Source organism: Schistosoma haematobium, chromosome 3, assembly GCF_000699445.3.
Source record: "Schistosoma haematobium chromosome 3, whole genome shotgun sequence".
In the NCBI taxonomy this organism is placed as follows: Eukaryota; Metazoa; Platyhelminthes; class Trematoda; order Strigeidida; family Schistosomatidae; genus Schistosoma; species Schistosoma haematobium.
The window spans coordinates 37,305,417-37,321,757 of record NC_067198.1 but is presented as its reverse complement, the minus strand read 5'-3'; the positions used below and the strand labels follow the sequence as shown (position 1 = coordinate 37,321,757).

The 16,341-nt window shown below is 36.6% G+C and overlaps 1 protein-coding gene across 1 annotated transcript in view; it reads right to left on the bottom strand.

Moving 5' to 3' along the window:
• ABCA3_11 (ATP-binding cassette sub- A member 3) overlaps positions 1–16,341 on the bottom strand; it is a 52,025-nt gene that overhangs the window by 23,439 nt on the left and 12,245 nt on the right. The window contains exons 5-6 of the mRNA XM_051213794.1: positions 13,638–14,117; positions 6,751–7,650 (exon numbers count right to left, since the gene is read on the bottom strand). Coding sequence (XP_051069796.1) covers positions 6,751–7,650; positions 13,638–14,117 — 1,380 coding nt within the window. The remainder of the gene's footprint in view (positions 1–6,750; positions 7,651–13,637; positions 14,118–16,341) is intronic.

The window sequence follows — 16,341 nt, the reverse complement described above, 5'->3', positions numbered from 1 at the left end:
CGATGTTAAAAATGGTAGCATTAATATGTGGGGTCCCAATAGATCGATATGGTTAAATAACAATTTTACATTAACCATTTAAAAACAATTGTACAAAGCTATGCGTAAATTATTAATGATTTTTTATCACTGAAAGTGAAATAAATTTCTCTTAAGTGTTATTCTTAGGTGGTAAATACTTATCGACTGAAATGATTAGGAAATATGTTAAGTAGGCTTAACCACCACCTACGTCCACGAGCAATGCTTGTTAATGACGTACTAGGTTCGAAAAATGTTAGGCACAACTAAAACAAAATGTGGTATCAGTTCATTACGTCATTGACTATTGGGCTGAGCCATTCTGGCAGATGTTGACTACATAGTTGAGGTCCATGAGATAACTGTAATCAGTGTTTAGGTAATTTAGGTGGCATAGCTGACAACCGTTCACAATAACCCACATCCATTCACTCTTCATCTTCCCTATCGATCGTCAATTCCAGTTTCTCTTCATACATACATTTCAAGCTGTATTCCAAAGTCGAACCTTTCTTTATATCATTGCTACTACATCACTTCGACGATTTTGTTATTCTTATCTCTTTATCCTAATCCAATGTAGCAACTTTAGACAACACACATCTGTGCCAAAATCTATGTTGATGATATCTGTATTTCTATATTAGAGAGGGATTGAACAAACAGAATTATTCATTGGATTTATTAATCCAAAACTTCTAACGAATACATATGATATAATCAGACTCATTAAGCAGGTACTTGAGTATGAGCCACACTTGAAGTGTTTGGGTTAATGATACTATCCGGTTGCTCCAAGTGAAATAAGAGGAACTGGGTTTGAATCTTGGACTTGGCAGTTGAAAGTTTAACACCTTAATCAATAAGCCAGTACATTTTAAATACTTAGTTATAACAGTATCAGAGAGATAAGGATAAATATTAAATTTCACAATTTATAACTGGTAGGTGTAAATCTTAAAATTTATCTTGTATGTTGAAATGATAAAATGATAAAGCACTAAGTTCTATCTGATTTTTAATGCACTTGAAAAACTATACTAATAATGGTTGAACAATAAGAATTCCAAGGAATCATGTGTAAATTAGTTTCAAAGAAAACTTTTCAAGTTGAATGTGTTCATTTTTCACTAAGAAACAAAAGCACACTATAGCTAGAGAACCCTTGAAAAGTAGAAAGAATTAAATAGGTAATTTACTTTATAATTTTAAGTTAATTGTATGAAAACTAATTTATCAAATATAGATGAGAAATGATTAATTGACACTGTTTAAGTCGATATTTCACTATAACACTTAATTTATTTAATACATATAAAATCGTATACAGTAGTACACCGATAATCTACGTACTACACAAATAAGGAGATAACATTATGAATAAATGAAAGGAAGCATAATCAAACGATAATTGCTAGGTTGACCTCAACTTATCTAGTTTTTATGATGAATGTAAATTTCCTTTCGCTAACGAAAACTGTATCAAGTGGTTATTAAATGGCATAAATAAGGATATATCGTAATAATGCAGAATAAATTCATTCCTAATTTCCATCTAAACACTAATCTTCAATATCATTACGTACGTTCCGTTTAGTAAATGCATTCGTTCTTTTCAAACTATGGTCTTCATATTTATCTATTTTATTTCTTCATGTATATAAACACAAAAACATCGGTACAAAAGGGCAAGAAAATATATATGCCCCAAAAGAAGAAAATTATTTGTAGGCTGGGATACTCCCTGCCCCCGAATGCCCTGGTATGGCCGAGAGTGGGGTGAGTCCGCTCTCCCTCTCGAAATACTCTCACACGGCCACGCGTATACAGCCTCTGCCAAGGAAGTCCTACTCATTGCCTTCTCGTGGCGGGGGTGTTGTTTACGAAAATGAGAGGACGAAAAGCGAATGTCCGGCGCTTTAACCGGATCACAAACCAATGGTGCACATGGGCTCCAGTATCCTGCGGGAACAAATGGTGTATGAACCAATCGTTGGTCACCGGCTACCATGGGATTGCATCTCCTTACGATGCTCCACTGCCTTGTGGGTTAGACCTTTAGGTTAAAGGCTCGGGGAGTGGCCCCTAAGATAACCACCTGCTTCGGTTTGGGCACCCGGGCAGTATCACAGCCCACACACAAACGATGAACTCTATGACTATGGCAACTACTTTTCTCGCTCCGAAAAACAATCAATCAATTCAAATAATTATCATTACTATTATTGTCATTATTAATACTATTATTATTATTACTACTACTACTATTATTATTGTTATTATTATTATTATTATTATTATTATTATTATCCACATTATTCACCCTCTTTTATACTTATACAGTGGCTCGTCTTTGGTGGAAATCCGACTGTATCTAAGCGTTCTCGAGTCACTGTCCGGTCGAAAATTGTATGTTACCATCGAATATGAGTACTGAAGCAGTTTTTCTGAAACCACGTGCGCCATTCAAACTGGCAGCCTTCAACGTTCGCACACTTATGCAGGTTGGTCAACAGATAGGGCTGGCTATGTCTTTGGAAAGTCTTAATATCGATGTCTGCTATCTATCCGAGACTGCTCCAGTATCCTGCGGGAACAAATGGCATATGAACCAATCGTTGGTCACCGGCTACCATGGGACTGCATCTCCTTACGATGCTCCACTGCCTTGTGGGTTAGACCTTTAGGTCAAAGGCTCAGGTGTGGCCCCTAAGATAACCACCTGCTTCGGTCTGGGCACCCGGGCAGTAACGCAGCCCACACGCAATTAATGAACTGAAATTGTGTGGCGCATATATGTTTGGCGCACTCCTGTACCAATATATATGTGTTCAAATAAATAATCCGAGACCCATATTCAAGACTCTGGTGAAGTACTACAAATTCGATCTCCATCTGTCACTTCAAAAGCTTGTTTTACGTGCGCTTATCCGAGGACCCTGTGGCATCTTCGTCTGGTCTTGCTGGCGTTGGTGTCACACTGAGCGCTAGAGCTGAGGCAGCACTAGTCGATTGGATCCCCATCAACAGTCGGTTATGTGCTATTAGATTAGAGAGTTCCATCAAAGTGAGAAGAAATCGGCGTTAGAAACGATGTCTTTTCGTCATCTCCACCTATGCCCCAACAGATTGCAGCCCAGATGCAATCAAGGATGAGCTTTACCACCAGTTAACTGTTCTTCTCCAGAAAGTGCGTTCGACAGATATTGTAGTACTAGCCGGAGACTTGAATGCTCAGGTCGGGCGTCTAGGCACAGAAGAGAGTCGTTTAGGTGGCCGATGAAGACTCGTTGGTCGCAGGTCAGATAACGGGGACCGTCTACTGCAACTGTGCACAGACCACAACCTGTTTCTGGCTAGCACTAACTTCCGGCACAGTCATCGCCTATGTGCCACCTGTCGTCCTCCCTCTGCATCTCAAGCCTGGACTCAGATTGATCACATCGCGATCAGCTACCGCTGGCGTGGTTGTGTACAAGACTGCAGCTCCTTTTGGAGTACCTATCTGGACTCTGACCATGCCTTGGTCTGCGCCAATCTTGCCTTACTTTTCAGTGGACAACGAAGTGACCGCCATCAACGGATTGATATTAGCAAGCTGGTTGCAACTTCTGTTGCAAGTAAGTATCCAACCGAGCTAGCCTCTAGGCTAGCTACCACTACACCGAAAAGTATAGATGAGCATTGGTTGCAATTGCATGACGCCATGAAAATGGCGGGTACAGTCAGTTGTGGGTTTGCGAAACGTCCCGCTTGTAAGCACTGGGTTTCTGCAGGTTCCTTACAACTCATTGAAGCCCGTCGGTCTACTCCGGGTGACCGTGAGTTTGACCATAAACGAAGGATGTTACATAAGGAAATTGAGCAAAGCTTGCGTAAGGACCGAGAAGCCTGGTGGTCGAAGCGTGCTAATGAGCTGGAAGCAGCAGCTGCATCTGGTAACTACCGGAAGCTCTTCCAGCTCATCCGAGCCACTGGCAGCAAGAAGTCTGGTGTGAGAGAAACAATCTGCGAGGATGATGGGATGCTAATCACTAACATCCATCGACGTCTTGGACGATGGGCAGAATTTTTCGAAGGGCAGTTCAACTGGCCTGCTGATCCGGCAACATCGGTCAGACTGTCCTGTCCTCCATGGCCGGTGACGACTGACCCACCAACCGAGGAGGAAGTTCGCAAGGAACTCCAACTCTTGAAGCGTTACAAATCACCTGGCTCAGATGACTTACCTCCGACTCTTTTTAAAGATGGTGGTGACTTTTTGACTAAGGAATTGACGACGTTGTTTACAAATGTTTGGGAACTAGAGAGTGTACCAACGTCATGGAATGAGTCGATAGTTGTCCCTATCTTTAAAAAGGGTTCACGTCGTTCCTGCAACAACTATCGGGGGATAAGTCTACTTCCGATTGCGTCCAAGCTATTGGCTTCCGTCATACTTCGTAGGTTGTTCAAAACCCGAGAAAGATTGACTCGCGAGGAGCAGGCTGGGTTTCGTTCTGGTCGAGGATGTATTGATCATATCTTCACCCTCCGCCAAATGTTAGAACACCGCCATACTTATCAAAGGCCAACAATCGTAGTATTTCTCGACATCAGGGCTGCCTTCGATTCGTTGGACAGGGCTGTTCTCTAGGATGGTCTATTGAAGAAGGGTGTGCCTGAGAAGTTTATTAACATCCTAAAAGCCCTATATACAAACACTTCAGGCAGAGTGAGGGCACACAACCACCTCTCTCCATTGTTCCATTCGAGCAGTGGGGTTAGGCAGGGTTGTCCAATCTCACCATTCCTCTTCAACTTTGCCATCGATGACATTCTGGAAACAGCTCTGATGAACGTAAGTAATGGTGGTGTAGATCTGTTGCCTAGAGAAAGACTTCTCGACCTTGAGTATGCGGACGATATTGTCTTACTGTGCGATAATGCCCAAGGCATGCAATCCGCACTTAATCAGTTGACAATCAGTGTCCGTAGGTATGGTATGTGCTTTGCACCTTTGAAGTGCAAAGTACTTCTACAAGACTGGCAGGATTCCAATCCTGTACTCACCCTGGATGGTGAGCAGATAGACGTAGTCGAGAAGTTCGTGTATCTGGGTAGCTGCATAAGTGCTGGTGGGGGTGTGAGTGATGAGATCAATGCACGAATAGTGAAAGCCAGAGCGGCTTATGCCAATCTGGGCCACCTCTGGCGCCTTCGTGATGTTAGTCTGGCTGTAAAAGGTCGGATCTACAACGCGTCGGTGAGAGCAGTTTTGCTCTATGCTTGTGAAACCTGGTCTCTCCGAGTTGAGAATGTTAGACGACTCTCTGTGTTTGATCATCGTTACCTCCGAAGGATTGCTAACATCCAGTGGCAACACCATGTCAGTAATGCAGAGGTTCGGCATCGTGTGTTCGGGCACAGAGATGATAATTCAATTGGTGTCACTATCTTGAAACACCGACTTCGGTGGCTTGGACATGTTCCACGAATGTCGTCCCACAGAATTCCATATCGTGCATTATTTACCGACGCTGGGACTGGTTGGAAGAAGCGGAGAGGTGGTCAGTGTATGACATGGTGTCGTCGTATGAAAGAAAGCTGTGGAGGGCTGGCTTGTGTCGGTCCTTCACGACTCTCTGGTTGGGGTCCGAGAGGTGGTGCTACACAGTGGCTAGAGACGTTATCAGATATGGCTCAGAATAGAAGCCAGTGGCGATCCTGCTGTAACCTTCTTTTACATTCTTCATAAAAAGTGGTTGTGTATCCCTTACCTGAAAGATTTCTTCCGATTGTACCTTTGCGTTCCCTGATTACTAGCACATTACCTTACACCAATCTCTTCGTTATTGTTCTCTCTTTTTTTTGTGCTCCTTAGCTTTTTTTTCTTTCTTTGTATTCCTCTTCGAATTTTCATTGTTCTGTATGGCGCATATATATTGGCGCTCTCTTGTACCAATATTCATGTGTCCAAATAAATAAATAAATAAATGGGTCCCCAAACCGAAGCAGGCGGTTTTCTTAGGAGGCCACTCCCAGAATATTTGACCTAGAAGTCTAATCCACAAGGCAATGGAGCAACGTTAAAAGGTGCGGTCATATGATAGCCGGTGACCAATAATAGGCTCATATGCCATACGTTCCCTTAGTATCCTGGAACCCATCTACACCATGTTCAACTCCCCTAGATGAATCGTCTGTAGCCGCAAACGCAATCCAGGCGGCGGACATTCGCTTTCTGTCCTCTCAACTTCGTAAACAGCACCCTCATCCCGAAGTGGTGGGTATGACTTCCCTGATAGTGGCTATATACGCGTGTCCATAAGTATTTCTGGAGAAAGAGCAGAACCTCCCCACCGTCGGCTGTACCGGGGAATTTCGCTAACCCTGATATTACAACTATCATGATCTCTTTGATATTTAACTACTCAGTTTTTTTCTTTTACTGTACTTTTGTGAAGTGTAACAATTCATCTAATTAGTTAATTAGTGAGTGTGTGAGTTAGTGAGTGAGTGAATGAATGAATACAGATGATATGGAAACGAGTTATTAATGATTAGTTCATCATCATTAAGAGCATTCATTAACCTTACCGGCAACATAATTTTCTGTATTTGTTGATCATTAACGTATTAAGTATTTTCAGGTTAGATGTTCAACACAATAGGTTTAAACTAATAAATAGAAATAGAAAACTGTAATTAGACAAAGTGACGAGATTTTTCTCTACAATTACCACTTACCTGATCATATACAGGGTCATCACGAGAACGAACGAATTTCTCCAATAAAATTTCACTTTTTGCATTCACCGGTGGTGATGATGAGGATGACATTTCTAATCGTAAATTTTCATTATCTGGTAAATTCTCTGAAATCAATGTTTCTTGTAAAATATCATTACATTCATTATTCAATTGTTTATTTAAATTATCACATGGACTACTACTACCATCACTATTATTAGTACTATGTAAACGTCCAACATCATCTATATGATTATCTTTTGTCTTAGGTGATGGTAACGATGGTAAAGGACCGTTACGACGCGCAACAATAAATTCATTCAATTGTTGTCGTTTATCTGTATTAAAATAGTCTGTATATGAATGGTGTGTTTTTCGTGATTTTTTGAAAGACATTTCAACAGTCGTTGTAGCTGGAGCAGTAACAGCTGTACTAGTCGGATTTATTACATTGGTCAATGGTAAAAATAATGGCAATAAACGTATCGATGCTTCAGTGAGAACATCTAATGTTAAAGTATGAAATTCAATGGTAGATAGTCGACCTAATTTTTGACGTGCTTGATTACGTACTGATGAATAAGTTGTATTTGGAGGTAGAAAAAATAGCGTTAAATTAGTAATTGCAGATGTTTGACGTAGTGTTGTTGTTTTATGTAAAGATGGTCTAGAGTCAGGTCTGGTCTCTTTAACGATACTATTATGTAGTTCATTCTTTGTGCTGACGTTGTTGTTATTGTTTTCATTGTTTTCGTCTGCATCAGTCTTGCTAACATTAGAACCATTGAATACTGAATAGTTGTTTAAATGTTTCTGATTATTAAATGTATCCAGATTTTCAAGAAATGAATTTGTTAAACGACGATCTGCTTCATCATATACATCAATACATAAATCCTGTAATCAAAGGGGAATAAACACGATTCACATTAAAAAATAAACCAGGTATTTTATTGTGTACTTCATTATTTTTTTTTAAAAATGGTTACCAAAGAAATCGTTGTACAGTAACCGATTCAATCGTCTAACTTCATTTCTGTATGAACAACATTTTCACTTCAATTTAAATACTACTTACAAAAATATTAAATTTATATTTTAAACTTACTTATGATTTAAAATAAACTTTTTCCTGAATGTTTGCATAACGAATTGAACTTGACGTACTTTTCATAAGGAAATTACAAAATTTAATCGAATTGCGTTACAATCAAATGAATAGAAATAGAAAAAAGAACAGCTAGCCCAAAATGTCTGTCAAAAATGGTTTCTTTTTCATGATCGAAAGTTGAATTTGTTAACTTACAATTAGTATAAGAGAAGTCATTTGATTTTTGTTTTAATATACACAAGATTTATAAGCAAATAGAGATGGTGGCTAGCAGTGGAATCTAGAACGCATGTTTCGTCCTGTTTGGGACACTTCAGCTGGATGTACCTGCACCCCAAATTTGATGTTCACTTAGGAACTAGAGGCCAGTACCGTTCGCTTCAAACATCATCACCACGCATTTAAAAAGAAAGTTTATTTGTTGGAGGAAACTGAAGAAGTGAAATGAAATTCAATTTACATGTGAACATGGAACGTCTACGGAGAAATAAAAGTATTGACTGAAACATTAAAAACATAATTGAATTAAAGTTTTTAATTTGACTAGATCACGATCAAACACATGTTTTCTTTTTCAGCGTAAGTCCACACTAAATCAACTCGGTTAAATGGAAGTATTAAGATTAACATAAGTAAGCGATAAAAAAGACTATGAAAATCTCTACTGTTTTTAGTCATTTAAAAAAAACCCAGAAGACATGAACAAATAATTTTGAATGTAAAATCGAGTGTATTACAAAGTATATGTGTTGTTTAAGCATCATTAATACATGTCTTTTCAAATAGTTTGATATAAATAACTAGTATATTTGTAATATCCCAATGAGTAGAAAAATTAGATTTTCTGACGTTTCGTGGCTTAGTGTAAGTCACTACTTCAGAAGTAGTGGCAAATATGCTATTTATTTATAACAATCTACCCAATGCTCAATTCATTCGAAATTATCAAATCAAACCTCGGTAATGATACCTACAAATAGTTTGATAGTTCATGAAAAGATATTATCCATTAGATTTAAACGCATCTTTCTTTAGAAATTGTTGACATGGTTGTAAATAGAGTTATAGATGACTCAAAAAGATTCTCACATTTATAATATACACTCTTGTTGTGTTTATTCTTATTTCATCAAAATTTAAACACGTGTACTGTGAATTATTCTCAAATGTTTATTAGAATAGATGCGGTAACTTTTTTACAAAAAGAATTATTTATTTGATTATCAACTTTGAAGGAATAATGAAACACTTCTCTTTTTTTAATTGATTTCTTTCACTAATTCACAGTATAATCAAAATGTTACCGTCTTATCTAGTATTTCATTGGTTTGTCATATAACTTCCTATGTACCCCATACGTTTACACAGTCGTCGATAAATTAATCCCTTAAAAATTCGATTTTATAACTAGTTTCTATTATCAAATTTGAAATGTTTTAAGTTATCCCGTTATTTTTGACTAAAATTGGTTCAGTCTTGGTTGGTATGTGGGATTACTTAGATAAAGCCATCAAGAAACAAATTGATATAGAACAAATAAAATGTAGCTAACAGTGAAATCCAGGACACATATTTCGTCCTGTTTGGAACTTGTCAGATGGATGTACCTGAATCCCAGAGTTGATTTTCACTCCGGAACTCCAACCCAGCACCGTTTACTTCAAATGGCATCGTGCTATTCACTTAGCTACTGAGTTTAGACAACCAACCACTTGTGCAATGGATATGCGATTCAATTCAATTCTTCACTGAAATCAATAATTATCCAAATGATAATTATCATCACAGTTCGATATATGCTTTCTTGATGACAGACAGCTAAACTTTTAATTATGAAATGTAGCAGTAAATATTTAAGCATTGTTCTTATAGTTTTGTCTATTCTCCAAATTGTAAATACAAACGACTTCAATTGATTAGTTGTTTCTGTTGGCATAGATTTATCTTGAGTGGAACCTAGAAACTTACATCTCACTAACAATTATTCTATGAATTTTATTACTGTTATTCTTTTTCATTGGATAAACAAGACAAGTAAATATCCGCTTTATCTAAATATCGTCAATTAGACCATAATAAGTGATTACAAGTACTATTTATTTCGGTTTGTAATTCATGTGATTGGTCATAAATATGAAAATAAGCACAACTGAAGTCTCAATAGATGTTTATTTTTGTGAAATTTTTGTTTCAAAATTGAACGACTTATTTATATCGTTAATTGTATGCTAATTAAATTTTTTTAAAAACGCCAAAAACATAGAATATTAATGAATAAATACCTAGAAAGCTTTAGGTTAGAATTAAGCAAATTGACAAATATGAAATAATTGATTAAAACCATGAAAACTAATTTATCTAAAGAACAATAACTCAACCTTTATAATTGGTTTTACGTTCTATACGCTTTTAACAGCCCTCAAATGACCTGGTACGACTGAGGGTGAAGAGTCATCTCTCCCTCTCAGAATACTCTCACATGGCCACGCGTAGACAATCACTGACAATGAAGTCCCTTGTTTACGAAATTGAGAAGACGAAAACCGAGTGTCCGGCGCTTTAACCGGGTTGGCGGACACGAAGAGTTCACCTAGGAGAGAACTCTGATTCCACATCAATAGTGCACATGAGCTCCAGGATCCTGAAGGAACAAATGGAATATGAACCAATTCTTGGTCCCCGGCTACTATGGGAATGCATCTCCCCACGTCGCTCCATTGCTTTGTGGATTAGACCTTTAGATCGAAGACTCGAAGTGTGGCCCCTTAAGAAAACCTCCTGCTTCTGTTTGGGCGCACGGGCAGTATTTCAGGATTCACACAAAGCGAGTGACGAAGTGTGGAGCACATATATTTGGTGCCTTTTTGTACGAATGTTCATGTGTTTAAATAAATAAATAAATACTTTCCAACAAGAACCAACACGAATATTTGTAAGAACCTACATATTAAGTGATTATTTAATAATTAAAGTGGGTTTGTAGAGATTGTTTAATTTTATAGCTGACATCACAAAATGATATCAGTTAGACACTCATCAAAATTCAGGGAGCATTGGTCAGCTGTTATGTCTTAGTATGGAACTCCTCAGAAGTGTACATCTATGTCCTCGCACTGTTTATCGAACCCAGGACCTTCAGTTGTCGCTACAGACCAGGTAACACAAACTGATTGAAGTTAGGAGGATAAGCGCTTAATACGACACCTAAATATCCTGGGCTGGATAAACGGTGAGACGACATGGATGTGTAATTCTGAGGAGTTCCCTACTAAGACATAGCAGCTGACCAATGCTCCCTGGTTTTGGATGATTGTCTAACTAAGATGAATCCGCGATGTAAAGTATGAAATTGAGGTAGTTATGTATACTGTTGACTTTCAAATAAGCAATCTTGCCTTTTATTTCATAAATTACATAACGTTAGGAAGATATATATATTATTGTCAGCATTACTGACTAACAAAAAGGATCCGATGAAGATGTAAAGGCAAGAACAAGCAAAGCAAGGTCAGCATTTCTACAATTAAAGAACATTTGGAACTGTCAACCAATATCAAATTGAGATTCTTCAATACGAACGTCAAGACAGTTCTACTCTAAGGAGCTGAAACTTGAAGAACTACCTGTGCGAGAGAACAAACTAGGTTCCAGATAAGAAGGAAATTGGGAAAAGATGCTGGGAGTGGATAGGATATAAATCGAGTAAATCAACAAACTTTATCAAGAAGCAAGCGCCGCTCCATGAGGGGTAACAGACGTAAGTAAGTAAGTAGACTATGTTGATACACGGATTATTCTTTGAGAGGATGATTTAATGTTATATAGTGTATCACAGAGTTGGAATGGTTAGCAATGAAGGTCAGGAAGCGTATTTCATCCTGTTTTCGGATCCTGTCAGTTGGATGTACTTGTATTCTAATATTGCTGTTCACGATAAGACACAAACCCAGTACTTATTGTTTCAAATATCAATGCATTATTTATCAAACTACTTGAGCTATGATAATATCAAATTGTATGCTTATTTCCGGGAGATGAAGATAATAATAAGCTAGTAGTTGTAAACTTTATACTTACTAACACTCGTTATCACATAAATTTGAATTATCGTTATTCAATAATAGAGCCCTTATTGTAAGGTGACCCTAAAAACTTCCGATGTAATAATTAAAGGAAGGAAGAAATGATGAAGTTTTATAAGAGACAACTGATAGAAGATGTGCAAATGAAGTATTTAATGTATGATTTTCGTATTTTACCAGGACATTCTGTAACCTTGCATTAACTAATAAATTGGTCTTTCCCTGCCTGAGTTCTTCATTCCCTATAATAATTCACCAGATTCTAGTTACAAAAGACCAATCCAGTCCAAGGTTATCAAAACACGAATATAAGTAAATTGGGGAGAAATTCCCTAACTTCTTCAATACATAAAACTAAGGAGTGTATTCACAGCTCACACTAATATTTTGGAGTAGAAAATACATAGCTAAAAAACACTTCAGTGCAATAGTGAAAGAGTGTGAATATTTATGTAGTTAACACTATGAGGCGTTGGATAATGGTTCCATTTAGTGTAACGATTTGAACACATTTCTTCACAACTGTAATACACAGCCTCATAATTATGACTAGTGATAATTGAAAGGTCTAACCTTGATCGCACAGATGTCCAACGTAAGAGTAAGGCATTTAAGACAATTTTATTAATGTGATTCCATCGTTGCTTACTAACAATTCGGAAAACTTATTTCAAAAAATGCTTAAACTAAGAAGTGGTATCAGTCTATAGAGTTATTGACTATCGGACTCAGTTGTATATGTATGTGTAGACGACCTGATTATGATCCATGAGATTATTGTGACCAGTGGCTGGAGGCGTTAGGTGACATGACTCAGAACCGCTCTCAATGATCTAGATATTTATTATTTCCCTTAAAACACTTTTATTTCTATTCCACAAATCCATTCTTTCTTCGTGAGTCATACTGTCTATCCACAATGTTTTCTAGTATCACTGATACTTTTACTACCTCTACTACCATGGGATTTGCTTTGATAATTTTATCTTACTGTACTGCCCATTGTGGTATAGCAACTTGAAGCGAAACAAATATGTACTAGGTTCGATGCTGTTTACAACTAACTGATATTTGGCTAATAATTATCAAAGTAGAAAAAGGAAAGCAGAAACAACAGCTAGATTATTTCATCCATTAACATGCGTCGACAATCATTTTACGTGCTTTGGAACGTACATGTAAACTGGTAAAGATGATCAGAGATCAAATAAAGCGGGTATTTGTCCACATTTAATCATCGCAATAAGCATTTGGTTTTGTATAAAAACACCAACAACTAAGTTCGAATTAAACTAGTTGCTCAACTAGTCTATATTATATAATCTATCTTCAGTTTAAAAATAATTTCCATTTATATGCTCTCCTAGAATACTTATGAATAAAGCGAACGTTTGAATAATGTTAATTATTCCATATTATTATCTCTTAATATTATTCCATCTCCAGATTCTAACTCAATTCATTCTGGACACTTCATATATAAAGTATGTACACTTCGTTTTAATGGTTTCAGGTTTTAAGCAGCTGAGGAGAATCCATGAAATAAATGAATTTGTGTTATTCTACTACGAAATTTGTTCTTTTTTTTATTAAAGTGTATAAATTGGGAAAATTTTTATGAAGCACACGAAACGTTTTACATTTTGGAAGAAAAACGAATGAACGAACGAACAAACAAACGATGAACTTACGATAAATGCATTATTAGATAGATTATTTAATCTTCCTCTAGCTTTAATGATCCAATCTTCTTGGTCGTCTGCTTGTTCAACATTTGAGGTAGCAATAGAAATAATAGTATGTCCAGAGGAATTAGTCAATTTTAAATTCGTTGATTTCGGTGCCAATGATGTACCATTCGATTCATGTATTAATGAAGTTGAAATTAAGAAATGACCATTTGTTATCATTTCACTGTTATTATTATTCACTGATAGTTCATTACTATGATTTATATTTTTATTGATTCCACCAAAAACAGCTGCTTTATGATCAGGTACATGACGTGTAAGAAAATAAGCTAAACTATCTGTCAAATCATAATACGCTGAAACTAATACATCAACCATAGAAGACCAAGCAGATTGTAACCTCTCTTCATTTGACATTGTTGCCATCTTTTCTTTAGAAATAATCGATTCATTTAATGCTAATGCTTTGTCTAATGCCAACTGAGAGGGAACGAGAGAGAGATAGCAAGAAAGAAAGAAATGAAGAGTATATTTATAAGGAAGTCTGATTCTACAACTGACAAGCTCTTCGTCACGCGTACGAACATCATATCATCTATTAGTATCCTGTGTTGCATATAAAAGTAAGGAAACCTTATTCTTTAAAAAGAGGAACAAATTACATTGTTAGATGGATGTACCTGAATCCCATAGTTGATTTTTATTCTGGAACTCCAACCCAAGACCGTTTACTTAAAACGGAGTCGCGTTGTCCACTTAGCTACTGAGTTCAAATACCCAATGCTGGATCCCACTGCTAACTACATTACATCTATTCTATATCAACTTGTGTTATAGTAGCTATATCGAAATAATTCGCACAGGATGCCCACGTACCCACCAAGACTAATTAAATTTCAGTCAAAAATATCAACAACGGGATAATATAAACCATTTCAAATCGAATAAATACGAGAAAAGATTGAAAATAGAGTTAAAATTATTCATAAAATAAGGTGATTAGAAGCAGTGAGTTAGAGCCCATAGCAACAATTATTTCTACTTGGTAAGTTTTATTTATACACATAATGAGTTCAACCGATTAACCAATGAACCTTTAAGTATCAAACCACAAAAGACAAATTTACTCTCGTTAGTGAAGAGTATACTAGTCAAACAATAATAATGACAAATCGAAAATAAAATAACTCATGGGGTATGTTGATAACATCGTATTGTCAAGTTCATCAGTAATGTGCTTCCTTGAGATGTTCGTAGTTTAAATTTCAAGTGAACAAACATTTAAATCAAATGTAGACACCGATATTGGGAAAGACCATGAAGGGCATGCATTCTATCGTCTAATCAACTGAACAACTTCCATAAAACAATATTGAGAATAAACTATAACTTAGGATGAATGAAGCTCTAGAATTTTTATTCAGAGTGTTCTCGGTATTCAACCTAAATAGGATTCATCATTTATTTTGATGATAAATACTTAGTTCACAGTATAAATAAGCAGGTAGAAAGAACTTGTCGTTTGAATGCTTGTCTTAGCTCTTTTAATGCTACTTTTTGTATCTGGTCGTCGCTGATTGTTATGTCGGAAACGCTTATCACTTATACTCGGAACGAGGGACTTCTGCGATTCCCACGACGCGAAAGTAAGAACACAAAGAAAATACACTCATTTATATATTGATTGTACACCCATTTTGATTAGTAATTAGAATGTAATCACATGTATGAAAAATGCTTAGAGTTATAACAAATCACTTACTAAGCATAGTTCATGTCAATGGAATACAAGAATATCGTATATTATACAGAATAAAATATCATACGAGAAAAGAAAACAAATACTACATTGAGTAATCATTACATTGAATCAAAGCGGAAGTAATCTTGAACAAAACTCATAATGAGTAAATCAATAGAAAATTGACTTTTCTTTCGATCATATCAAATCTTTCGATGAACCCTTTCACACTGAGCCCTTTGAATTTGCAGAAAACATTTAAGATCATACAGCGAGATCAAAATTAGAGTATAGCAGATATCTTGTTGCCGTTTTGAGAAAAACGACGACTGTTATCCGCATTACTTTATCTCACCAAGTGGCAAGAATATCAGAAAATAGATAGCCCGTAATTGTGATCAATTATTATTTTTAAAAAGTATTTATGTACATTTTAATTAACAATTATGATGAAAAAGTGATTAAAAAATTCATGCTGATTAGTTCCATAGAAGAGTAAACTGTCCAGTGGGATTACCCAGTCCACATCACATTATTAATCAAATTTTATATTAGAGTCACTGTAAACTCATCTAATAGAGACCTAAGATTATGATCGCTAATTAAACTAGTTCCTGTCAATAACACTCAACTATTTGTAGGATATAATTGCAATCCTTTCATTTATGAAATATTGTTTCAAGGACTTTTTGGTATATACGCTAATATACGTAAATAATCTGAAACCGATACTAATCTGCTTTTTCACAATTGTTTTAGTAGATCTCGTTTAACTGTCAATAGTCACATGTCACCACCCACTCACTGATCACCACTCGTCAGTCCGCGGTGACTCTGAGAATTGAACGTGTAGCCCACTGTTGGTGAATCAGGGAGGATGGAGAGTGAGTAAACTCTGTGGCATCAACCACCACACCGAGTGGTTGTGATGACAGGTAGTGTGGATTTGGGAGGTGAGAATGG